Source organism: Gouania willdenowi, chromosome 2 (genome assembly GCF_900634775.1).
Source record: "Gouania willdenowi chromosome 2, fGouWil2.1, whole genome shotgun sequence".
In the NCBI taxonomy this organism is placed as follows: domain Eukaryota; kingdom Metazoa; phylum Chordata; class Actinopteri; order Blenniiformes; family Gobiesocidae; genus Gouania; species Gouania willdenowi.
Genome location: NC_041045.1, coordinates 6,058,982 through 6,085,576, shown reverse-complemented (window position 1 = coordinate 6,085,576; position 26,595 = coordinate 6,058,982). Strand labels below are relative to the sequence as shown.

Genomic DNA, 26,595 nt, shown 5'->3' with positions numbered 1-26,595 from the left:
AGACTATAATTGGAATCTTAAATCCACTTCAATCCCTTTTAGCGGCTGAAAATGAAATAATTAGGACAGGTCGTCATTTTTGTGGGGAAACAGAGAAGAAAGGGAACTCAAACATTCACTCCTAATGTAGGTTTCATCAGCACCAGACAACAAGCGTTCCACCGTGGAAGTTTGCATGTATTTGGACATTTTAGATCTATTGGCATACACATCTTTGGGCTCCTCCCACTGGCCATGCAGATACACATCATGGCTGTCACTTTCTCCTCAGGCCGAGGGAGGAAGGAAGTGCTTGGTGATAAGGAGGGACGACAGTGAGGATCGGAGGGTGTTATTATGGGGAGGAGAGGAGGCCATGGGAAAGCGGCGCTCCTTCGGGGATGTCCAGACACTTTAAGCTCCCTGTGTGAATTAATGTTTCCTCTATGAAATGGAATGGAATGGAGGGCAAGGCTGCTGACATCAAAGAGAGCTACGACTGCTCAGGAAATGGACTGCTGCTATGCAAATGTATGAACGGTAGAATGAATAATGGCAGGGGTCACTGCTTGTAAGTCATTGTGTGTGAATTTACGCTCTCACCTTGTGGAAGACCATCCCATACGTCCAGCCAGTCATACTTGCAGTCGCCCTCTCCCACCAGCAGGGGGTCGTTCTCGAGGTCAAAGGTGAGGAATGTGAGTGTGATGTCCATGTGGGGCGGGGCGATGATCATATAGGAGCACTCCAGGTTGTGGGGATACTTGTCTGGGAAGCCGGGGGACTCGATCATACCAGAGGAGCTGGTGAAGTTACGGAAGCAGAACTCTGAACCTGAGGAGAAAAAGGAGGGAGAGGAGGTGTTTAGAGAAGAAACACAAGAAACAAGAGCAATCGGAGAGTGCAAACCTCCGCCAAGCACCAAATATCCTTTTAGCCAGATATCTGGATCAGTGATCCTGATCATTCAAACTTTAAAGGTAAACCTCTGAAACTTGTCAAAGACAAGCCCAAAATGTATATGCTTTATTATATTGTGTTTGTTTCTTCATTTTCTTACTGATATATAGTTGGGTTATGACTTAAAAATGATTGACAATTGTTTTCCTGTCCTTCCTGTCTGTATTTTGTTTAAGTTTGATATGGTATTTTGTCTGTATTGTTTGTACTGTAAGAAAGTTCAATAAAAAAAAATTAAAAAAAACTTTAAAGGACCATTAATAACCATAAGGTAGGTCCAAATGTGTGGGCACCAAAATGATGATTTGCAATCCAGGTCTGATCTGAATGAAATTGAGGAACCAACCTGACAACTGAGTAAAATTTCAGTTTTTTTCTTATTTTATTTCTTTGTTTTTACTTATTTATTGTGTTATTTTTGTGTTTTAATCAATCTTTAAAGTGGCCTTGAGTGTCAGAAAGGCATTTTTAAATTAAATGTATTATTGCAAATATATAATTACAAACCAAAGAAATATGATTTTTTTTTTTTATTATATTCCACTAAAGATGAGAGACAGGAATATTTCTATTTTGTGTCCAGATTCCCTCCAAAACATAATGGAAGACAAACAAATAAATACATAAAATGGTCAAAGTATCAGCTCCTTGGCGGAGGTAAATATTCAGAAACGTTGGGAGAAGACGAGGCGTGAGCAATTGATCACGCCGTGGCATCTCATCTGGCTTGCAGAGGGTGTTTCAGCGAGTCGTTTGTCTCTGACAGCCTGCTCGACTATACGGTAGTTATGGTGCTAAGACGCATTAACACACGGTTTGTGACCGCAGATACAGAGGAAGTAAATACTCTGGGAGCAAATGTTCAAGTGGGTGTTTCTTTATCCGGAGAAGCTGCAGAGCCTTTGTATTTCTGAGGATGCCAAGAAACCATCATTACATCTGCGAGCAATAAAGACAAGCTGAAGATCCAAACAGAAACCTTGAATAAAACTTTGTTTCACGGCGTAGTTGTGACCTCATCAGAAAATATTTTTGCTGCTTTAGATGGTTTGCAAACATCTAAAACAAATGTAATCAACGTTATCCACCTTCAGTGCATATCATGTCTCTCACTCTCACACACACACACACACACACACACTAACTAAAACTGTGTAATGGCTCTAAGTGGGCCCGTTGCGGCAGCTCCTCATTTGCGATGCAGATTTATGCGCCCTGGGCGGATCACCTTGAGCGACGGCAGCTGTGCGCCTCAGATCATCTACCCATCAGCCACTGCTCTGCGGTGCGCGGGGGAGTCTGAGTCACTGTACGGTGTTTATGGACTGGCACAGCAATAAGAGTAGGAGTGTTCTTACGGTCCAGGACATGCACACACATGGGCTCAGTTATGTGCACTCTCTCCTCAAACAACTCTATTCTTACTGCAGGCACAGCAACAAATCGTGTGATAACGTTGCTGAGAGACTTTTATTACATCTTTGTTTAGCTGCACAAGCTAGAAATACCTCCACTGGTAGGCTGCAGTAAAGCCAACAATGGCTGGCACTCCAATCGCTGCTTTTCTTGTGGTTATTTATAAATGTACCGAGTCTGGACACCACGGCTTCTTCTGACCCGCTCGACTCATAAAAACACATCTGATTACATTTCCCTGAGCCAAGCCACTTGGTATTCCGAGCTGAGCATCAGGAAACTGAGGAGCGTCCTTGTGGTATTTTCCCATGGTTGACTTTTTGTTGGGAAGCAGATAGAGTGACCAGGTTGAAAAGGCTCCTGGGAGAAGCAGCTGGTGTGTTTCAAACGTGTGAAGCAGAGTTGCATTCAGCCGCGCGGGCGACGTCTTACAGAGCTGCCAGGCTGCGTCTGATAAGCGGAGACGTATTGGTGATGGTTTTCAGAGCGCAGACACATTTAACAGAGCCTTCCTTCAGAGGCATTCCTCCGAGGCACCAGCGCTTATTATCAGGCAGCCCTGTAAAAGCGGAGGGGTCGGCTGGCTGCTCCGGCCCTCCCCTGTCTACACTTGGTTAATGGCAGAGAACTGACCCCGATCAGCACATGAGGAGAAAAAACAAGGAGATGTGCACCGCCGGCCTCTCACTTTGTTTTCCCTGTTTCTAAAAGGCTTCCCACGTGATTTGTTTCTTCCAGGGTCGTCTTTGCCCCATCTTTCCTTTTTAAAGCCTTAATATATTGAAATTCCTCTTGTTTAGTATTCATCTGATGATCAACGCAATTGTCAAATATGAGAGTAAAGCGGGGTAAAACACACACACACACACACACACACACATAATAAGGATGTTTTTTGTCAAAGTTTTCCCTCTTCCCAACCAAGGACGGCAAATGCCAGATAATCTAGTGTTTTATAAGATTATCCTGATGTTGGGATAAACAATCAGATGATTCCCGAACGGTATATAGCCAATCTCAGCCAATCTCAGCGAGCCGACGTTCCAAGCAACTCGGAACTTGGTATTTCCGAGTCAAAAATTCCGATGTCCAATTTCAACCGAGTTCAACTGCAGCACGTTGAAATATGTCAAACATGGCTGACATGCTAGAGTATTGGATTTTTTCCCTGACTTTACAGAGTAGGAGCCATATTTCTATCTTGGAGGAAGATCAATGGTTTTCAATTTTTTCTAATCTTCATGTGTGCCTTCGTTTCATTTTATCTTAGCACGTTGGTCTCTAAGAAGCAGTTCTCATGCATAGTCCTTGTGCGTGTAACCCACTTCAGTTGCATCAAGATGTTGATGCCAGGGTGTGAATCTTCCCCCACGTTAAAAACAGCATTCATCCTCTTCTGTTGACGCCTACACACACACACACATGCTGCACAATATCAAACCCCCTGTAGATGCCAAGAGCTGGGCTGCCCACGCCTCCCCCCCCCCACACACACACAGACCTACGACTTGCCATGTTGAAATATGATGGTAATTTACAGGAAGCGAACGGCCATATCTCCCGATCCTATCAACGCTTGACCTTAACTCTCTGTGTGCGTGCGATGGAATGTGCTAGCACTTAAACCGTAAATAAAAAACTACTCTTTGTATTACGTTAGTTTACAAAGCAGTGCTTCAAATGCCTTCTTTTTGCTGTCTCCACATGTGTTGCTCTGCGTGTGACATCTTCTCAGTGTGAGTGGGACCCAGTAACACACTGGCCTTGTTTCTTACTGGGTCACAGTGAAGCTGTCTGTACTGCTGGAGAACTTCAATCTGAGCACAGCTTGACTCCATCGCCTCCGAGCGCACCGCTCTGTGTTTAGCCTGTCTTTCACACTTGGCGTGCACGGCACACGCCAGTGCACCGTGCACACGAGTGCGTGCACGCGCGCTATTTTTGTCGATGCACGAGTGCCTTTCCTTTTTGTCTGCACTCATTACTTCACAGTGTATGCACATGATGAAAACAAGTGTTTCGCTGAGCCACACACACACACACACACACACACACACACACACACACACACACACACGCACACACACACACACACACACACACACACACACACACACACACACACACACACACACACACACACACACACACACACACACACACACACACACACGCACACACACACACACGCACACACACACACACGCACACACACATGCTTGCAGGCCAGTTTGAAGCACTTCCACTACTCCAGAAGCTGCCATTTGGTCTGAGTTGGGAGGTTATGGAGGAAGAGGGAGGCGAGAGGGCGCGTTGCTGGGTAGAAAGCACTCAGCTCTTGCACTTGAGTGCCTGATGTAGCAGCAGCTCCACATGTTGTGTCAGGGCAACCCCATCCCCTCCTCCTCCTCCTCCTCCTCCTCCTCCTGCTGCTGCTGAGTCTGTTCATTCACTTTTTCTGCCTCCATCTCGACTGGCACCCTCTCACTCCTCCTGTCCTCAGGCCGAGGGCAAACCTAAGCACTCTCGACCTGCCTGTCTCCGTCTGACACACATCCACTCCTCGTCCCCTGACATGCACTGATCTCCCTTGTAACCCTGCTTCAGGTCGGTGAGACGTTCTATTAAAGAACATCCCTCCTGTGGCATCGTGTGTATGTGTGCGTGAAGTGTACCTAAAGAGTCATGCTACGCTGAAGGAGGAGGACGCTGAACAACAACACGGTGAACAACAAGAAAAAGGAAAACAGCATTCCTGCCGTGCTATGGTTTGACACTTTCACAGACCCACAGAGACTCTGCATCAGCCCCGAGCAGCTTCTTCAGAGAGGAAGTCACGTTTCACGCTGCTGCCTCCGTTTAGTGCCGGGGAAGGAACACAGTGATCGACTTATTTTCATCATAAGCGTGAAAAATGCAGATTTCAAAGTGTTCCCTGCTGTGTTTGCGCAATCTGTGTAGTTACTGATCCCTATTATCTGGGCCTTGTTTTCGGTCTTAAACTCTCGCTGCGCTCATTTTTATTTATTCATGAATTGAATTCACCTCTGCCAGTTAATTAGTTGAGTATAAATCCTGAAGTAGGTGACATGGATGCTTCAGTCGGATAGAAATGTAAGAGTCTAATCAACACGATGGGATCACAACGGTGAACGCGGCCAATGTTGTGACTGGTGCTCAGTGGGGCGGGGGGGTTCCTGCCTTGGGCTTTATTCGCTCTCTGCCACTCCGCAGATGGCACGCGGCAGCGGTCACCAGCGGTCACGGCGGGGACCCAACGCCCTAAGGTGCTTCCTGCCCGTCTCGACTCAGGATTGGCTGCGACGCTCGTCTGCCTTTGCGGCGCCAATGGTAAGCTCGGGAAAGTGGGGTAAAAAAAACAGGGCTTCTTTTACAAGTCTTCCCCCTGTAGCCGTGGTAACAGCATCACTAGCACGTGACAGCATGTGGGTGAAAGTGTATGAGGGATGGTTGGGGGTGCTTTCGTGGGGGGGTGAATGAGGGGTTAAGCACGCATGAGTAGGACCAAAGTAGGCCACAACAACAAGGGGGAGGGGGTTGATTTTTACTGTACGAGATGAAGGCATGTACGTAGGTATGCAATCATGTGGAAGGGGTGGAGGGTCGTTGTTTTGGGGCAAATGGTCAACCACGCTCCAGGATAGAGGCTTGAAATAATTAACTCACACACAGTTACAGTCACTGCTTATGTAATAAGGTTGAAAGAACAAAACAAAAACAAAGCCCTGCATCATTCGTTCTTCCAGTGATTTCTTAAGATTTCCAAGACGTGGCGTGGTGGGAATAGCCCAGCTTTGATTTCTATCTCCGACAGGGCGCACCCTTAAGGGACACACACACAGAGAGCTGAGAGTAAAAAGTGCCTCAGAATAAACTTACACTAAAAAGTGCAACCAAAGACATGATTGTGCACTCGCTTCTACTCTGATAAACAAACACTTTTGTGTAGGCGTCACAAGTTGTGAGCTGTGGCCCTGGCCTGGCCCAGTAAGACAAACAGAGATGATGAGAGTGTGCAGGCGCTGGAAACAGCATCATTAACACATGGCCTCAATTACACAGCCTGAATACATTTTCATTCTCCCTTCTCTCCATCTTTCTCCCCCCACGTACACGCACACGCACGCGCACACAAGCAGAATCTCACACAAGTGGAACCGCCCACACAAGCAGCCAACAGACACCTACAAGTGTTCACGCGGTGACACAATCTCATATACCTCCTGAATATATACCATCATCTTGTGAAAACCATGGCAACCGCATTTCCATCCGTGAGATCCCAATCCGCCTGACTGCTGTCTGTGTGTGTGTGTGAGATGTAATCGACACTATTGCATTGTCGGGGTTTGAGTCGGTGGCCTTGGAATCTGAGCTGAGCCGCAAATCTAGGTCATAATTTACATTCTTTTAAGGAAGGAGACGATAAATGGAGCTTATCATTTGGTAAGAGGGATTCTCCACATTTTAAAACCCAAATCAAACGATCTCAAGCTTTACGTTTTCATTTCTGCCTCTCGGTGAACTTTTAAAAACGGTTTAAAAACGTTGCAAAGACAATCAGCCGCTGAGCTGCAGGAACTATAAATCCTGCCGCCCGAAGGCCGCCTCACCTCATCTCTCTTTCTCCAACTACACACACGCAAACACTCCCAACACCAAAACAAATAGACCTAACCTTGCAGAGAGAGTGCACTTCACCTTGTGCACCTTGGTGACTTGGGGAAAATTCCGTTTGGGGCGTACACTCCTCCCCATTAATCTCCCCTCCTCGGGCTATTCTCATAAACCTTTAACCTTCAGTCCAACCTGGAGCTCGCTCCATCATCCTTCTACAGTCTCTCCCCAGGGGGAAGTGGAGCCCACTTCAATTAAGTAAGCATTCCTAACATCCTTTCAGGCAGCATTAAAGTAATTTTGTACTTCTTCGCTCTCTGGAAGTTTTGTTTACACGCTCGGCTGCGTCCGCTGAGCTGAATTGCTGTTCGAGTATCGGGGTGAGCGATTACAGGTTTCGAGCCATTAGCAGGAGAGCAACAAGGGACAAAATCATTAGCTAAACTATTACATGCAGCAGAGTGCAGGATGAACTTCATACTTTATCTGTTATTTATATAAAGTTTTAGAAATATTTGCCACTGAATAAACATAAACTGTAATGACATTGCACTCTAACCTACCCTGACTCCCTCTTCCCTATTCCCTTTCCCCATTTTATTTATAATATATAAGGTTTGGTAAAAATGCAAACAACATGGGTACGATGGTATGTACAATCACAGACAGGAAACAAGATGAAAAAAAGACGTAAAATAAAACAAAACAACATAACCAAAATAGTTGACTGCTTACTTTCCATACTCCTTCCACTGTCCCACCTTAACTCCCCCTCCCCTGTTCCTTTACCCCCACTAAGGTGTAACCCTAACCCTCTCTTTTTAAACTCTCCCTTTAATAAAGTTTAACAAAAACAAAGAAAGACTTCCAGGAAAAAAATAAAGATTACAGAACGGACCTGTTTTGAAAATCTCGTAGCGCAGGGAGAAACCCGCCCCCTGGTGAGCGTAGTCGGAGACGAATCGGATCTGGAGGGATGACCCGGATGAGATGATGGGCGCTGGGGCGATGTTGCTGCAGTGTCGCCCCAAAACGTCTGCCGTTTCTGAAACGCCATCGCGGATCTCAATGAAGTCATACCTGAGGGAAAAAAAGAGAAGTGGCCAGATTAATTTGTTGTTGTTTTGTTGAGTTGAATCCCCATCAAAGGCTTTTGGAGGGTAGGGGGTGAAAGCGAGGAGGGCAGCAGAAGGCAGATAAACTTAGATGGATTGTTTGTGGGTTACGCAACTAAGCTAACAGAAACCAGACAGGTGCAAACGTCCTTACGATCAGAGTTCATCCTCAGGACAACACACAACGCAGCAGCTCAGCAAAGCCTTCAGACACACAGCAAAGCATTTACCGCACAATGTGTCAGAGACTGAAGCGTCTCCACCTTTGTTGAAATGATCTGTGAGCACTGAGGGGTGTGAGCGTGAAATGAACTTGAGCAGCACCAGGACCGACTGAGAGTAAGGAGACCCTGTTCATTGGCTTCCACGAGCTTGAGCTCTAAGCTCATCATGGCCTTTGACCCGCAGACTGACCCTGAACCAAAAAAAGCAAATTCCTGATTGTCAGACTGGTTTGTGTGTGCGTGTGTGTGGGAAGAACAAAGAGAGAGAGAGAGAGAGAGCCCACCTGGGTGATTCACAATTAGCTCAGTGCCGTGTGTGTGTGTGTGTTATTCCTTTAACGTTATTATTCACCAGCACGAAGACAAAAAGGCTCATTATGGGCTATAATTTCTGACAGTTGAGTGATATCTGCTGACTGTGGCTCTCTGCATCACACACTCACTGTGTCTACCTGTTTCACACTCAGTTTTAAAGAAAGCTTGACTGATTCCAATTGAGTGATCTCCATTTTCCACCTCTTTTGTGCCTTGAAAATCAGTGTCTACCTGCAATTTTCTGCTAAACATGTGCGCTGCTGTGATCTAAGTTCCGTAGCTGTGACTAATTCTCTTTTTTTTTTGGGTCTCGACAATATCCGCCCGCGTTTGTCTTTTCTCGCCCCTAATGCTTCGTTCCCTGACGTATGCAAACTCATCGCTGTGGGACGCCTGAAGCTACACTAACAAGAAACACACTCTCCCCAATTAGTTTATGTGACAGGGAGGGAGGGGGGGTGGGAGAACAAACAAGACTCCTATTGTCGGTGTAATTACTGTGACGTGATGCTTGATGTTGACGAGTCATCGCCACGTTTACAGTCAGCCTCCTCCACAATGAAAACGACTGCTTTTTCACCATTTTTGAAATTATTGTGACAAGTCGAGGCGTACCAATCTGTGTTTCTTTGTTGCGTCTGACCAGGAAAATGCTTTTGTACAGACGGTTTGGAATAAAACCTGGATTTACAGCAGTCGCTAAGCCTTTCTTCGGGGCTATCTCATTCCTTCAGTGTATTGATTGCTACTCAGAGGACTGGCGCTAAGGCCACATTCATCTGGGTTAGATTGATTCTTACCTGTACGCGTGCCAAAGTGTGACAATAGCTCATTGAGGCTGTAATGGAAGTGTAGGAAGTCATTTTTTCATCAGTCGAGGCTTGAGAGATGATGCTCCATGTCACGGAGTTCATTAGATAGAGACAACTCCACGGTACAGATGTTTAACACTACAGCTGCAGCGATTAGACAGTAAATAAATGAGTCAAGCACATAAATAATCCATAACTAGTTCATTAGCACATGGAAATGTCACCTGTAGCTTCACTAATTAACTAAGTCAGTCACCTGTGTGCACGACAGCAGCTGTTAGCGTTCAAAGGCAGATTTCAAATGCATTCAAAAATGCAGTTATAAATACAAAAATACACATATTTCAGCTTGACAGCATGGAGATATTGGTAATTCATTTTTATAAACCATTTATTGGCACCATAAGTGAAAAACGCACGTTTCAAAACGTCATCCAACTGTTAGCATGATGTTTTTTTATTGAAATGGAATAAATACATTTATTTTATTGCATAATTTGAGACAAAATTTAGATATTTTCCAAACATCATCAACAGTGACTCCAAGATTTTGTCATGTCTTATGATTGAAAAGAAAAATTTGCAAGAATTTCCAAGTATACGTTTACATTATCGTTTGCAGTCATTGTAAGCTCAATTTTTGATAAATCAAAAATCTGTGTGGATGGAAGAGATACAGTAGGTTTAATAGGTTTTACAGTTTTTAGAATGTAAAAAATGTAAAAAAAATAAATAAATACCTTCAGTATTGGGGAGACATTTTTGGTGCAAGTTGGAAATCTGTAACACATATGGTTGATTTGTTGTGAATTAAAAATGTGTGTAATTTTTTTTCTTTTCTCAGCGCCACCTTTAGGACTATTGGGTTGTTTTTGCAGCTGAGGCGATCTGGCGGAACTTGACCTTAATGCGAAATTTGGTGTTTATTCGCACATGACTTCCTCAAATAAAGAAGAATATGCGAGATAACCATAACTAAAATGATGCAATAAAGTGATATTTGAAACAAAGAGCAAAGAAAGAAAGAGCACAACATGACATTTTAGGTTTCCTCCTTGACAGCAAGTACTTTGAGTTATTTGCATGATCTGCAGCCTCATCCATTCTGTCTCACTCCCCTTTTTTTAATACTTTCTACCTGTGTGAGTCTAAACTGATGAACACCTGTACACATAAGGTTTGATCCCCATACGCATGCGATGGCTAACCCTGAGGAGCTAGAGTGTGTGAGTAAAGATGTTGTTGACCAATAGTCTTATGCATGTCTTCTTCCTAATCCTGCATTACAGAGGCGATCGCACAGGCTTTAGCGCCAAAGCTCCCGACAGTGACTCTGAGCGAGCCGTGGTCATCCCTAAGTGAGTTCACTCGTGGCTGTAATTGACACACGCATGCGTCACTGAGGGAAAACACGCACACACACACTCAAGCAAGTGCCAACAAACGCACAGAGAGCCTCATGCACAAGTGGACAAACATGGACGGGGCGTGTATGCTCAGTAGTATCGTCAACACTGAGGATAAAAGTCGTGCAGAGGAGCTGAGAGCCTAATTAGGTTTTAATTGATTTTGGAGTGGGTCTCTACCCGTCTCCCGCTCTCCTGTCGTGGATTAGCGTCTGTGAGTGAGTGTTCCTCAGATGTGATTATTGACCTGCCTCGCTCAGCCTCTCCCAAGGCTCTGATGAATACATGCATGATGTGTGAGAGCCCACCGTCTGTCTCTCTCTCTCTCTCTCTCTCTCAAACACACATGAACACATTCCAGGACATTGCACACGCTCACACACGGCGCACTGCTCACACATGCGCAAAAATGGCGCCGGTGATGCCTGAAGACAGTACAACCACCCACACACGTCCCAGCAGACCGCCCCCTGTCCAGACCCAGATTCCATTAGGGCTTGTTTTGATGCAAACGCCCCCTTTCCGTCAGACACCATCCATTTGCTGCCCCCAGCTTTCTGTCTGTCTATCTGTGTGTACGAGCGGCCCCAGTGCTCAGGGAGACATTACCGGGGGTCTCCCCCTCCCTCGTTTCCCCTGCCGAGGGTAGTTGGAACAGAGGGAGAAGGGTTAAGGAAACTAAAAACCCTTAAGGGGCAGTAATTCTGCACCAGTTCAGACATGTCTCCTCTTCCTCTGCGCTCATATATCACATCACCCCCCCCTGCGCCAAAGCAGCTAATTGCTTTTCACACCTTTGCTGTTTGCTGGGGACCTGGGGCGTTTTCCTGCAGGGCGTAGGACCTCTCTACAGTCAAACATACATGCACCATGTGTACAAGTGTGTATATACTGTATGTCTATTTATAGGATTTGACTTGAACTTTGCCACTTTTTTTGGCAGTGGTTATTTTGGTCATGCTGCTCGAATGTCGTCGTGTGCAGAGACGGGAAATGTGACATGTTCAGTCCCCAACATGTGATGCAGTGTTTTTAATATAATGAGTTTGAGAGCTTCCTGAAGATCAGTTTTGATATAATTTTTCATATTTTAAAAGAAAATGAATCGGTCTGTCCTCACTAGTGTCTCTTAAATACACAAAGCAGTTCTCCACAGCTCATAGCCAGCTTGGAATATTGTCTTTGGTTCAGTTTAATCTGCAGGCTTTCTTGAATACATACAGCTTTCTTTGGAAAACTTCTGAATTACATAAAGATTAGCAAATAATTTGCAGCGTGTGCATCATGTTTGGCTCATTTTTTGGGGTGTTTTTGCTGATAAAGAGCAGCAGCTGCTCTTGGAAATCTGCAAACCCAACTTGGCTCTTCTCTACGAGGCATGTAGCCTTTCAGTGGAAATGATTTTACTCTTTGTTGTGTTGAGCTTCTTCTTATTTTCCACTTGTGAAGCCCCAGAAACACTCACTAGATCCCAATCTGGTAACAATGAAAAGCCGTCTGCTGCCTTTTCCAGCTTCCATTGAGAGTTTTTTTCTGCAGGAGCAGAATGTGAGGATGGGAGATGGTGCTCGGTAGACAACCAGGGTTGGGGTCAATTATAATTGTAATTGTGTATTTGATAATTAATTACAAGTATGACGTAATTGTAACTGGGAAAAAAAACATGTTGCTGTTGTAATCAATATTGAAAAAACTTGTCATTTCCAATTTAATTAAAGGCAAAACTGGGGAACCATGTTACAGTTCTATGGCGTACACATACGAACGTAGTTCAACATACTTGTAATTGACTTTCAGCTGAAAAATAACAATTGCAATTGGAAAACCTTAATCATAATTGAACATGGATAATTGAAGATGTAATAGTAATGAAAAAATTGAATTGACCCCAACCCTGGTAGACACACACCCAGCCTGCACATGCACACCATCATCCACTCCCCCGCCCTCAAAGGGAACTCTAATAAAGCATAAGTGCCTCTGAAATATTAACAAGATGCTGCGAGCAAAATCCCTGCAGATCGACAGAGGGCTGCCATCTTCAATCGAGCCCCAAAACAAATTGCATCCATATCTCCTGCAGAATCCCTGCCCTCCCCAGCTGTCCATCACACATTCATACTTACAGACGACCAGGGCCAAACCGCTGACCACCGATCGTCTAAGGCCTGGCATCGATCTGAAACATCAGGAGGCAACTGCTGTCTACGACCAGGACTGTCCGCCTGGACGCGTTCTGATCCACCTCTATCACTGCGTGCGTGCGTACGCGAAGGAGTAATCGCAGATTATCACATTTCATCCACACGATTCCAGCTCATTACAGTTGTAACTTGTAATCGATGAACTTTACAGAGACCTTGAACATGTTCAGTGTGAAGCTTTTGGTAAAGTGGAATATCTACGCTACACTAGAGGAGAGATCAATAGCAGAACTGCTGCTTTTCCTCCGTCGTTTGCTCATCGTATCGTCATCATACGCTGGCAGCTTTAATAATAACCACCCATACACACGATCGTGATCTGGTCTTAAATGTCGGCAAGATGCCAAATATTGACAGATTGGATCCGGAACAGCTCCCTTTGCGTGGTGACCTCTGGGAAGTTCTATCCATGTCCGCCATCACCTTTTAACCATCCTCCTTCTCCTCTTCATCACTTCTCATTCTTTTTCCTGATCAGTTATAGATTTTCTATTACGAGCTGAACGCCGACATTGATCCCACACCTCATGGTTGCCCTTCCCCCTTGAGTATTAGGGGGCTGGAATCAGGCAAAGGCAGGCTGGTGGGGGGAGCTGTTGCTAAGTGTTGGTGACCCTACGTGTCACAGAGCTGCAGGGAAGTGCATGAAGTTATAAAGTCAGATCATAAAACCTTCGCCTCGGGCTGCGTTCAAAACAAATCACTGAATAAAAGTGAGAAAATAAAACCAACAAAGGTGGAAGAAATTGATTTTCTTGCACTTCTATAGTTTTTTTTGTCTGTATATGACTTTAGTCTGTTTTAGTGATTTAGGTCAGGTGTGTAAAAACAGCAGCGAACAGCCTCAGGAGGTAGAAAGGAGGAGAGGAAAGAAAGAAAGGAGATGCATCTGGAAAATAGAAGAACATAAAAATAAAAAGCAGAACATTGCCACCTCAATCTTCCCACCCCTTCCTTCCTCTCTCTCTCCCTCTGTGTGTTCTGCAGCTCCTGGTGTATCACTAGCATCCTGGGGCTTGGTGATGGCAGATTGCATTAGAGATATGGGCCTGATATTTCATCTAGCCTTTATTACATTTAGCCCACATCAATCGGCTCGCAGCCTGGAGGTAAGAGCTATTTGGCACGTGGCCGGACTCCCCCTGAAATGAAATCCTGAATTAAAGTGCCACCTCAGACGTGGAGCACCTGCATAAAACCGCCCGGTTGATTGCTGCAGCAGAGCCATGGTTTAGCTACGTTACACCTTTCTAGCTGTGACCGTTTGAACCGGCTGAGGGGGAAGAAGAAGAAGAAGAAGAAGAAGAAGAAGAAGAAGAAGAAGAAGAAGAAGAAGAAGAACAGCTTGGATGAGATATTATAGATGAAGTTAAGACCTCTTGCTTGGACTGACCAAGCACTTTTCTTCATTTTATAAAGGCTTAAAGTTCCCAGGGGAGCAGACAGAATGGCTACATGCCTTAGCTTAGACGTAATGTACTTAAGTTTAAAGCAGAACCACTAAAAAAACACGTGTTCCTTTTTACTATTAGTTACCGTATTTTTGCCAGTGTTTATATACTTATATATACAGTATATACAGTATATATATATATATTTTTTTTTTCCCCATCATCAGCACTTCAGACATATGTCGCAGGGAGCACAGCTCTCGACATAATCCAAGCTGTCTTTGCGGATTTTCAAACCCTGACCAAGAATCTGAGCTCACCATCTCCGCACCGCTGTGGCTCAGCCTCACATCGTGGAGGAGCGTGGAAACACGCAAAAATCTCACTCCCGCACATTGCTGTGCCAAATCTTAGCCTGAAACAGAGCTACAGGAGTGAAAGAGAGAGCAAGGGGATCTTTAATTCCCCTTTAATTCAGAATGAAAGTTAAATCCTCTTTAAAGTGACCTTGTAAACACTTCATTCTGAATGAAAACGACCATTCAGAATTAAACTTAAATACATATTAGGTGGGTGGCTGGTTCATTCTGATTTTAATTCCGAATGGAATACTTCTACTAATCTTGTATACGCTTAATTCCGCTTTAAATTATTGCTGATCATCCAGTTGTGGTGACGTGCTGGTGACAACATAATCCAAGATGGCCGCCCAAAGCAAGCGAGGCTCAAACCGAGACTATTGATCTAATAAGAGCCTTAAAAGACATGAATATAATGAATATAGTATATATTTCGTGGTCTTTTATGTTGTAGGTGAAAAGAAAAGGTTTGTTGTGTTTTTTCCTGAAATTGCAATATCACATTTATTGATTTTTATTTTTATTTTTTTTGTATTAAAATACTACTTTTAAGAGTCTCTGCTATCATAATAAGAACAGTTAGATGGATTTCTGAGTGTCCTCACCAAGACCTTCGCCTAAACAAGCCACACGCTAAAACTCACTCACACGTGCTGTCCCTTTGTGGAGAAAAAGACTAAAGTGGCTCATATTCTGCAGCTGTTTGTTAATAAATGTGCCTGTGTGACATTTTGCATTAGCAAACTTAAATTTTAATTCTCTTTCTGGTACGACTTTATTTAAATTAAAATGATCCAGATCTCTATTGTATATCACCATTTTGAAAAAAAATATCAAAATATGAAGTTTGGCCCATATCGCCCATTCCTAGAGGCAGAACATTTTAATTCTGAATTTAAAAAAAGATCACGTAACCGTGGCCAACTATGGCTTGTTTTTCTCCATGTGTTTTTGCTGCCATGAATATTGGTCCATAAAGTTTGGTGAAACATAACAAAATCAAAGGAAAGTCAGCTTCAGGGCAGAACAGACAGAAGCTGACCTCACCTTTCTGAAGCCACATGTTGGCAGTTACTCACCTAGACGCCCACCCACGCTCGCTGGCTATTCATCATGTGCACTCACACATACATGCACCGTGAAGGGAGACTGAAAGTGGGAGTGTGGGTTAAAGGGCAGGCAAAGGCCTTCATCCCTTCAAGCAAATATAGTCGACCCAAAAAAAAAGCAACAGCAACAACAACAACAACAGCAGCAGCCGCCATCCTCTGAGTGCAGAAATAAGGGAGCTGCTCAGTTGTCGGCGCTGCCTCCTCCTGCCCTGCTCGCCTTTGGCTGTGAGACGCTGCTTGACACACAGCCTATCAACAGCTGAGCTCTGAAGGGCAGCGAGCTACGGCGCTGACACTGTGAGGCCGAGGCAAAGGCAGACACACAAACACATGCACACGATGCAGGAGGAAGATAATTCTGCAACAATTTACGAGAAAGTGAGCGTGAAAAAGAAGAACAATCAATGCAAGGATGTATTCCTGACCCAGAAATGCTGCGTGGGAACGAAAAAAAGAAGTGCCCAGCTCGATGAACGATATTTTAATTTGCAGAGCAACATAAATGATTTGATTTCTCTGACTTGGCTGCATCAAACTGGGTTAAACAAAAGAGGAAAACATGTCTTGGAGGAGCATATGATCTGTGAGAAAGGAAGCTGACCAATTAAACAGCTGGGTCTCATTTTCCTCTTCTTTTGCCTTTTCCCACCAACTTCCCTTCAAAAAAATACAACTTCAAAAACACATCATGATTCCTCTCCGCCTTGTCATCCTCCCTCTATTGCATTTCCAAACGCAGACACAGATTTTCTGATCTTTCTTGGCATTTGATTATCAGATGGAGGGGATTTGTGCTTCGTACAGAAACGATAACGTCAGACGGGCTGGAATGAATAAAGGTGAAGGAATAGAGAATATTCCAAAGCACACGACCTCCTCCTGTGTCATGTGTCATCAGTCTGACCAGTGCAGGAAACACATTGATTAATTGAACTGCTTGAATCATTCTTTCCACAACTTGCTTTGCTCATCTGTCCACAGCATGTGAACAGAAAAGCTTCTGAGTGTGCAATGGAAACTATAAAAACAAGCATCTCAGCTCTTCTGATGTGCCCTGGAGCCAGGCACCTCACCTTTATTAGAGGTGTGTGAGTTGATACGCAATTCTCTATCACAGATAAAAAGATCGACTGAATGGAGGCTGTTTTACAGAGAGACTTAAAGTTTTATACATAAGGCTGACATTACGCTGTCATTCTCTGTAATTAGCATTAATAAGGTGTCGTTCACTTTTGGAGCTATGTTGGCATTTTTTGGGTTAGGTGGAGGGATCTAGTGGGGTCAGGGTTAGGTAGAGGAATGTTTATTCTCAATGAGACCCCCCCGGAGAGTTTTAAGACTCCCTAGTTAGATAGAAAATAGGTAGATAGGTTTAGGAGTTAGGGCACTGTGTCAAACTCATGGCCCGGGGGCCAAATCCGGCCCTTTAGATCATCCAATTTCGGCCCGCAGGAGAAAGTAAAACGTAAACCATTGTGTAAATGAAACTCACAGTTTTCCTGGTGCTTGTATCACATGATGGCAGCCATTTTTAATGTTAAACTGTTGAAAAATTCAAAATTCTTACAAAATCCTTAATTTTTTTTTCAAATTATTCCATAATATTTCCCTTAAATAAATAGAAATTGGTTGTAAAATCTAGGAAATTTAAAGTGAACATCATGTTGGGACTGATATCTATCACACGTACATATTTTCTATTCTATGTATATGTGGAAGTGCAAACAAGGACAAAATAATGTTGAAATAACACGTTTTCCTCATTTAAAATCTGTGGCCCAATTGAGACCAAACTGCCCCTGAACTAAAATGAGTTTGACACCCCGACACTTATCGACAGCCTTCGTGACACCTTATTATGCTAATGACAGGTGCCATAATAATGACAGCCTTATGTATAAATCCAGAATTTATTTTGCAATCCAGCTGTTTGTGATCAAACTGTAGAAAACGTGTCAGCCGTCTGAGGTGAATTATGACAACATGTTAAAATCTCTGCGCTTCAACGGGAAGCGACTTATTTGAGAAACAAAAGCTTCGGCAGCACACTAATGGAAATGCCAGCTCAAATCATCCTCCAGCCACACTAACGGTGCCCCACGAGTAAGCCCCGCCTCCCTCCCTTCAGCATCTTACTTGCAGTCGAGTCTCTCGATCTCAAAGTGAGGGTTGAAGTTGAGGACGATGCGCTGCGAGGGCTCTGGTGCCGTGATGAGCCAGTGGCAGTTCTGGTGGGGCGGGTACTCCAGCGGGTAACCAGGGGAGGTGATGTAACCGGCCTCGCTGGCATCTAACACTCCACCGCATTCTGCTGCTGTAGCACAAAAGGAAGAATCAACAGTTATTAGGACTGAAAACAAAAAAAGATCATTTATAATTGCATCGTATATCGTCTGTTTGCAGGATATGCATAAAAACTTCCCTACTGTGAGACCACATGGTTAAGCTATTATTACAATAAAAGACCATCATCATGGCTGTCTTTGGTGAGCGCACACACACACACACGCACGTGTGCACAGGGACACACAGAGGCTTTCTTTTTCACCCCTCGTACACACCCAGGCTCTTATCTCCTCCCCCCCCCGTTGGGAGTTTTCCTCAGAGTGTAATTGTTGCTCCAGCAAACCAATCTGCAAACATTAGAACACATTCCCTGATCCTATCGCGCTCTCCCAGGAACAATAGCCTGCCAATGGCGTCGCTCGGAAGGCTTAAGCAGGAAGTGACACGCAGACACTCTGTCTAGCGGGGTTCTGGTGTTGGGGGGTCACCCCGATTCTGTAATGAGAAACTAACGTTGCCACAAAGGCCCTATTCTCTGCTCAAACTCAGAGCTACTTACGTTTTGCGTTATCTCCCACAAACACGCCATGCGTATAAACCCACGTGCACACACACGCACAATAGGGACACGCACGCACCGTGGGGCGTAGCGCCTCCTTTATTACATTCGATTTGCAGGAATTATTATTACTGCGTGCAGCATAAGTGAAGCGTGTTCTCCATGACGACAGCAGGGGTGTGTATGTGTGTTCATCACATGTTTGCCAATGCCATGATGGCATCTTCAACAAATTCCATGATAATAAACCTGATGCTTCTTTAATATTGTGGCTCGTGTTTGTTGACGAGATTGGATAACACTACAGAGGATAAAAAAAACTGCAAAACAAGCAACCGAGACGTTTCTTACTGTCGACTACTGTAACCAGATGGTGGGCTTAATGCCCCCCAAATGTTTTTGTTTGATCAAAGGTTCACATTATCAACATTCATGTCAGCATTTAGAATAACGACCAATCAGAGTGTTACACAGGAAAGAACAAAGAGTTTTTATAGTCATTTTGTGTGTTTTTCTGTCATTCTGTATACGTACAGTATGTTTGTTGTTGACTTGCTTGTTACGACTGCATCTATGTTGTCCTATTGTGTATTTTTCCTGTAAAATGTGTTTTTGAAGTCATATTGCACATTTGTGTTATCATTTTGTGTTTTTTGGAGTAATTTTTGTGGATTTCTATTGTTGTTTTGCTTGTTTGTTAGTTCTGTGGGTTTGTGGAGGATTTTATTGTGTTTTTCTAGCCTTTTTGTGTACTTTTGTTGTCATTTTCTGTCATTTTGTATATATTTTTTTTTGTCTTTTTGTGTATTTTTCTTGTCGTTTTGTGCTATTTGGAGTAATTTTGTGTATCACTGTTGTCATTTTGTTCATTTTTGAAGTAGTTTTGTGTGTTTTTGGAGTACATTCTTTGTTTTACTTGTCTTTTAATGCAATGTTGTAATTCTTTGTATTTTTTTAACATAGTCTTGCTTTTGTTTTGTGTAATTTCCTGTCATTTCGTACATTTACTTTGGGGGCCACACAAAATTACACCGAGGGCCACTAGATGCCCAGGTCTGGCTTAACCACTCTGCTACTGAACTGAATCCATTCTTGACACAAATGAGTTGATTTTTTTCATTTTGTTTCCTTCATATCCTTGAAGAACGTCAATAGGAAGCAGGCGACAAAGAAAAAAAAAAAGGACACCAAAGGCTTGAAGTGTAATAGACCCTTCAAGTGTTGACATTTCCACCGCCTATTGTGCTTAAAAGGCACACTTAAGATTCCCTGACATTTGATAGAGCAGCGATGGCTTCCTCACTTTGTTACTGGAGAGTAGCAACGCCCACGCTGGCACATCAGGCGCACGCAGCTGCTGGGGATTTCATGGGAGTGTGTGTGACACCAGTCGCCCGCATGCATGCATGTAAACACACACACACACACACGTATCAGGTGCGGTTACATCCCGTTTGAATGGCCACCTACACACACGCCTAACAACATGCAGGAGGCCAGTGAATCTCAGGCAGAAAACTGACATCTTTCGAAAGGATAGGGAGGGTACCACACACTGACAGACACATTAACTCTCACACACACACACACACACACACACAGACATCTCTTTATCTGCCACGGCTGTGCAGACAGGCAGTCATTGTTGGGAAGCCAATAGAGGGGATGGTGAGCAGGAGGCTATCAGCACACCAAGCCTCAGCAGATTAAGCCATTTGGGAAGAATCCTGCAGCCTCAACACTTTTTCCCCCCCCGAGCTGCCCATTCGGGCCTCTGAGGAAGAGGAAGAGGATGAAGAGGAAAAAGAAGAAGAAGAAGAGTCTGGAGAGAAGTGAGGGAGTGGGAATAGAGAGAGGATTAGGAGCAGAAGGAGAGAAAGGAGGAGAATAACGAGGATGATGATGAGGAAGGAAGGTGGATGGATGAGAGGAATAGTCACAGAGATGATGGAGGTGGAAATATTGATAATAATAATAATAATACAAGCAACGCAGCAACATCAAACCATTCCATGCAACTAAGGGTTTAAGAAAAAAAAAAAAAAATATATATATATATATATATATATCACGATATTTCACCGCGCGATTATTGCATGAATCCAAAAAATGGCAAAATCAATTTAAAAAATTAAATCATGTTCTTTAACAAAAAACCATTTAATTGCGCTAACGTATATGCCCAATCACTCGGTGTTGTTTAACTACCTCACGACTCAATGCATTTTAGCTTGGAAGTTGACTGCACTTTATTTACATAAAACATAGATGTATGTAGTTACCTTTTTTTATTAATTTAAAGAATTTAACAACTTAACAGCATCACAATCTGTCGTCGAAGCAAATGTTTTACTTTTTTTGTAAAATGTCATTTGACAGTTTGATAACCACACCACTTGTTTTCATATTGGTACTTGAATTACAGTTAGTTACATTTACTTGTTCTCATACCATTGCATTTCATACCATTTTGTTCTTGTAAAGATGAAATGTGCAGTTAATGATCTTGCGATGCATATCGTATTGTTCAGTATCGGGGTGTATATCGCATCGTGAAACGCGAATCGTAAATTGTATCGCCAGATTCATGGCAACGCACCCCCCTACATGCAACAGGAACACATTTCATTCAGAAGCAGAAAATGTTCCATCCACAAACACTCTGAAGGTGTCACTGTGCAGGTCCAGACACTGAAAACATGCAGCCAACTCTAGTCTGAACACATCCGGACCAACACCCACCCGTGCACGAGAACAGTGGCGCTCCCCCTGAAGCAGATTCACTCCCTTACAGTCAGTCCTAATCAAGTCCAACCAAGAGATGTCTTTGTACCCGCTGTGAGTGCCTTTATCTTCATTATCTGGGAAAATGTGCATATGTCTGCATGTCTTTGCTCACATTCTGCTCCCTCTCTCTCTCTGTGTGTGTGTGTGCATGTGTGTGTGTGTGTGCCCTTATTTCTATTAGCTGCCTTATCAAGGAAGCATGGCGTCACGCTACGATATAAACTGTGAGGGGAGGCGCTGATAAATCCCGCCATCATTCCTGTTGTCTTCTTCCTTTGCCTATTCCCTCCCTCCCTCCCTCCCTCCCTCCCTGCTTTCCCACCTTAATTAAAAAGTGCTATCACCCAGAGTGAGGGAGGGCCGCACTCATCCATTCAGTCAGGAGCAGCGCACGTTGTTGTCTGTGACTGGATTTAATCTCACCCATTCCACACCAGAAAAAGGACCAGAGGAGCAGCAAAGGGAAAAAGCTTCATTTCGCCTCAAGCTTTAACACATTTGTAGGAAAACAGGCGACGTTTTTCAAACTGTAAAATGAAAACAAAATGTGAATGTAATGTAATGTAATGAATTGTCTGCAAATGAAGCTTTGATTTCATTTGCATTCAGTCTGATTTTGGACCCAGACAGCAAAATGAATCAAAATCATCTCATTTGTGATCCATACATGCCCCCCTTTTATTCTAGTAAATACTCTTCATTAACTTGCATGTGTATTCTAAATATGGACTATGTGCTTCTTCCCTCTTTTTGTGCTGCCGGATTGAAGAAAATCCCTTTTGAGACGTTAATGGAGTATCTTATCTACACACGCTGTTGCTGATGTTTCCCCTTTAGATTTTATTGAAAGCTAATCAGCGATAGATTTATGCCTCCCCACAAACATCTGCATCAGCTTCAGGAATGCAGCCGACAGCTGCCTTTTGTTAAAGTGACTTAAGTGTGTTTAAAGGAGGATTTTCCTTTTACCAGCTCACAATAGCCACATCAAAAGCAGATAATATCCTGAAATCCTCTTTTCCTCTCCCAGCCCCCCCCCCCTCTTGCTCCTTTCCCTGCTCCTCCCTCCCTAACAGGATAATCAGCTAAATGCAGATCTGGCCATCATGATCAATGGTTCAATGGATCAATTTGGTAAACAGATGGTTGCAGGAAAAGAGTGGGGTGTGTAATGGTGTGTGTCTAATCCTAAACACTACCTGTCTGCAGTATCACATCTCATTCTCCTTCCTCTGGACATTCAAGGCTATTCTGTTCAAACAAAGTTTGTATGTTTCTAAAAGACAAAGCTTAGATCTGCAATGAAAAGCTTTGATTCTTGGATCAGTCAGTGGATCTGACTTCCTCCAAAAGTCCTTCTCACGTGAGTAATGGTGCTTCAAATAAAAAGAAGCCTTTTTGTTTCCAATCCACCTTCGCCTTCTTTATTCACGCTTTTGAATCCCAGTTAATTCTAAATGCTTTGCCTCTTGACAATACGAATCCCCTCCAGCTTCCATCTAAGCTGTCCCTGAGCACCCGTTAAGACCCCCACCCACCACCCTGTAAGGCAAATGTGACAGAGAGAAAAAGCCAGCTCTTTTCTTATTTATGGGGGTCTTGTTTTTAATTTCACCCTGAGTGCGGCCGGCTGTTGCGGGGCTTCGTGGGAGCCTGTGACTCTCATACCTGACTAGTATTGAACGGGCTGCTTTGTTTGTCCTGGGCTATGAATGCTAATAGCTGACCTTGTGTTTGCATCTGATCCCTCCGAGGCCCAGGCCGATTAAAACACAAAGAAATGCAAATAAATAAAAGGTGAGGGAAAAGAGAGAGAGGGCAACGGGGAAAACAGAAAGGCATAACAGCAAAGTTTGACAACCTGGGTAATGATTAAACAGGTTGGTAATCAAACTCTGGGAAAACTTGATAGGATAGGTGGAGGAGAGCAAAGCCACCCACTCAATAAACATGCAAATGAGCTGCTCAATGGCTTGAATATTAATGCTTGTGGTAAAACGTAATTAATGTCCATGTCAGTGAGTCAAATGAGAGGGATTACAGTGCTGCCATATTAACACCATCTATCTTTTAACCCTATTGGCAGAGCTTGAATCTGATATAACGAAAACATTGAATCAAGAAAGCAAATTTAAACTTGTGGAGCTCTCAATTCCTAAGTGACGTCAGTGTATTTCTCTCATCAAGGCTCTGAACTGCACCGCTTTAATCTTAACCTTAGAGTCTTGGGCTGATTGTGCTCCACTTTAGGAGGAGCTGTGTCACCCAAGATGAAGGTGTCACTTCATAAGCCCGAGCTGTGATCTGCTCCCCTTTCTGTTCAGTGCCATTTTAACACCGTGACCTCTGCCTGCTTTGAAGTTGCCCTTTCCGCTCACAATCATCAGACGGACAATACTCTCCCCCCGATTCCTACTCTGAGCCTCTCCCTTGTTTCCCTTTGTATCGTACGACCATGCGATGGCACGACTTCTGTCTGAACATCAACCTCTGTCCATTCGCTGCTTCTCTGATGTGTCTGTTCACCGTCAGCCTCCTTCCTTTTGGCATCTGTGTGTAATGTGGCTCTTGGGGAGAGCTTGGAGGCAAAGACATGTGGTGCAGTGTCTTGGCAGGGGAAAAGGAGAGAGAGAGAGGGAGAGAGAGAGAGAGAGAGAGAGCAGGGGAGATCTAGCTTCTTGCTTCCTGATGACTGCCAAGAGGCCCACATCTGTCTCTGATCTATTGGGTACACGGGCAGCCAGCAACACACACACACACACACACACACACACTTCTAAAGAGAGAGAGAGAGAGCTCTCCTTGTTGTGCAGTGAAGACAAATATTCATCATGTGATCATGAACAGCTCCTACTCTGCCTATTTCCTACAGTGAACGCCAATAACATGATCCAGTCTTATCTATTTTATTCAAATAGCTCCAAGATAGACATAATGATGCAATTGTCACGTGAGTGCCTATAAATGATCTACATATACACAGAGAAAGGGCGTGTTATTCACATTAAGCTTGTGCGTAAAAGTCGCGCACGGGCCTGGCGACGCGCGTTCGTTCATAAAGTCACAAGAATCAACTAAAAAAAAAAAGTCTGAGGAGAACAACGGCACTGGCGTCACTGGGATTGATGGTAAAGCATGTGCAGAGCTGATCCAAGTCTTCTCCCCATGTTGGTGACTTCCTCACAAACACGCTCTCGTGTTCGCTCGCACAGAAATAAATGATCTGGTAGATCCAAACCATGGACTGCGCACTGAACCCCAAACCCCAAAATGCTTTGGATCAATCCAAACCCGGGCTCGGTTTTTACCCTCGATCCTGGATGAGCGCACGGACGTAGAAGTGCCTCCACTGTGCACAGAAAGCCCCGACGGCCCCAATGATGGAACCAAAGAGAGCACCACATATGATAGAGAAGAAAGTGATCAACCGCAAGATAAACTGACACGGCGGCTTTTACGCACGGAATTGGACACGGATAATTTAGAGTTAATGTATACTTAAACCCTAAATCAACACGAATTACATTCAAATGTCCTCACGTGTCAGTTTATTAATCAAACACATAATTATATGAAAGGGAAAGCAGAAGGAGACCAAATAAGCAATGATTCCAAAGCATATGACTCATTTAAATAACTATGGAATGTTAAGAATACACATTACAACTACCTCAACACATTTACTAAGCGTAGCATTTACACCTTTATTAACTCACTCACAGCTCTATCATACAGTGTGTATTTACTAACGCGTGCTTGGAACAAATGATTCCAGCTGTATGTTGACGAACACTATAAAATACAACTTGTGATTCTAACTGAAGCAAAAAACAAAACAAAAAAAAACACACACAAGCAAAGACTAAAAATCATATTTGTAAAAGTTAAAGGAACATCCCGTGTGTTCGGCGCGTGCGTCCGCATCCATCCAGAAGTGAGTCAAACTTACCCTCTTGGCCCGTGGCTCTGAGCGCCAGATGACACACTGTCATTAAAAATCCAATTACCGATGGCACAAAATCCATCGTGGAGGATGCGCAAAGTAGCAGAAAGCCTTTAAGTAGCAGTTGTTTCCACTTGGAAGTCCGTGAACACTACAGTTCCCACTAAACGATCCCGTTTTGGATCAACAACCCCGGCAGCAGAAAAAGAAACAATTCAGGAAAAATCCCAAGTTTTTCCAAACCATTGACGGTGGGAAATGTGTGCCCACTACATGTCAGTGAGAAGTTCTTTTCTCAGCGCGGTCCATTTTTTGGAGATAATGTCAAGAAAAAAACATCTAAAAGCAGCGGCTGTTGCGTGCGCTCCTCAAGCCGGGAGCCGTGTGGTTCTATCCGTGGGCTGTAAAGAGTCTGAACAGCGGCCAAACGGAGCTTCAAGGTCCGGCGGAGAGGCTTCTAGTCCCCGGTTCTCTCTCCGTCCTTCCCTGTGTCTTTTGCGCACAAGCGTCTCGCCGCTGAACGCTGCGTGTCAAGCCTTAAAAACACCTCCACCGGAATGTCAACTGTCCTGTGTGTCAGAGGCGCCCGAGCAGGAGAGAAATGAATGCAAAGTACAGCAAAATATGAAATAAATTCCCCCCAAAAAACAGCGCATGTCATGCCAGTCTCTCCACTGAGTCCAATGTGAAGCCTGCGCTCCGGAGGTGCGCCCTGCGTTTGGTGAGCGAGGTGTGAGTGTGCGTGTACGTGTGCGAGTGATCGCGCTTTTGAGCTGAGCAGCTATCGCGTTACAGTCATTGCGTCTCAGCTCCGCCCCCTCCCGTTGGTCACTGATTAGGGAGGGGGGATGTACCCCTACAGCTCTCTCTATTTCCCTCTCTCTCTCTCTCTCTCTCACACACACACAAACAGATCCATCCTTTCCAAAGACATCCCAGATAAAACAGAGATAAGCCCACATTGTAATAGTAAACCAGAGAACGCTGCTCCTCCAGGGTCTGTGGAAAGGGGAACAGGCCAACAGAAGGAAACTACAGAAGCGGATAAGGGCCAATTTTGATGAAGAAAATAATTTTGGGCAAATCAAG

At 44.1% G+C, this 26,595-nt stretch overlaps 1 protein-coding gene across 2 annotated transcripts in view; it reads right to left on the bottom strand.

Annotated features, from left to right (window-relative positions):
- Positions 1-26,263, bottom strand: part of nrp2a (neuropilin 2a) — a 59,318-nt gene extending 33,055 nt beyond the window's left edge. For both annotated transcript variants that reach the window (XM_028470484.1, XM_028470491.1), the window contains exons 1-4: positions 25,513-26,263; positions 18,068-18,245; positions 7,892-8,073; positions 583-813 (exon numbers count right to left, since the gene is read on the bottom strand). In XM_028470484.1, the coding sequence (XP_028326285.1) occupies positions 583-813; positions 7,892-8,073; positions 18,068-18,245; positions 25,513-25,588 (667 nt within the window). In that variant the 5' untranslated portion in view covers positions 25,589-26,263. The remainder of the gene's footprint in view (positions 1-582; positions 814-7,891; positions 8,074-18,067; positions 18,246-25,512) is intronic.
- Between the last annotated feature and the right edge of the window lie 332 nt (positions 26,264-26,595).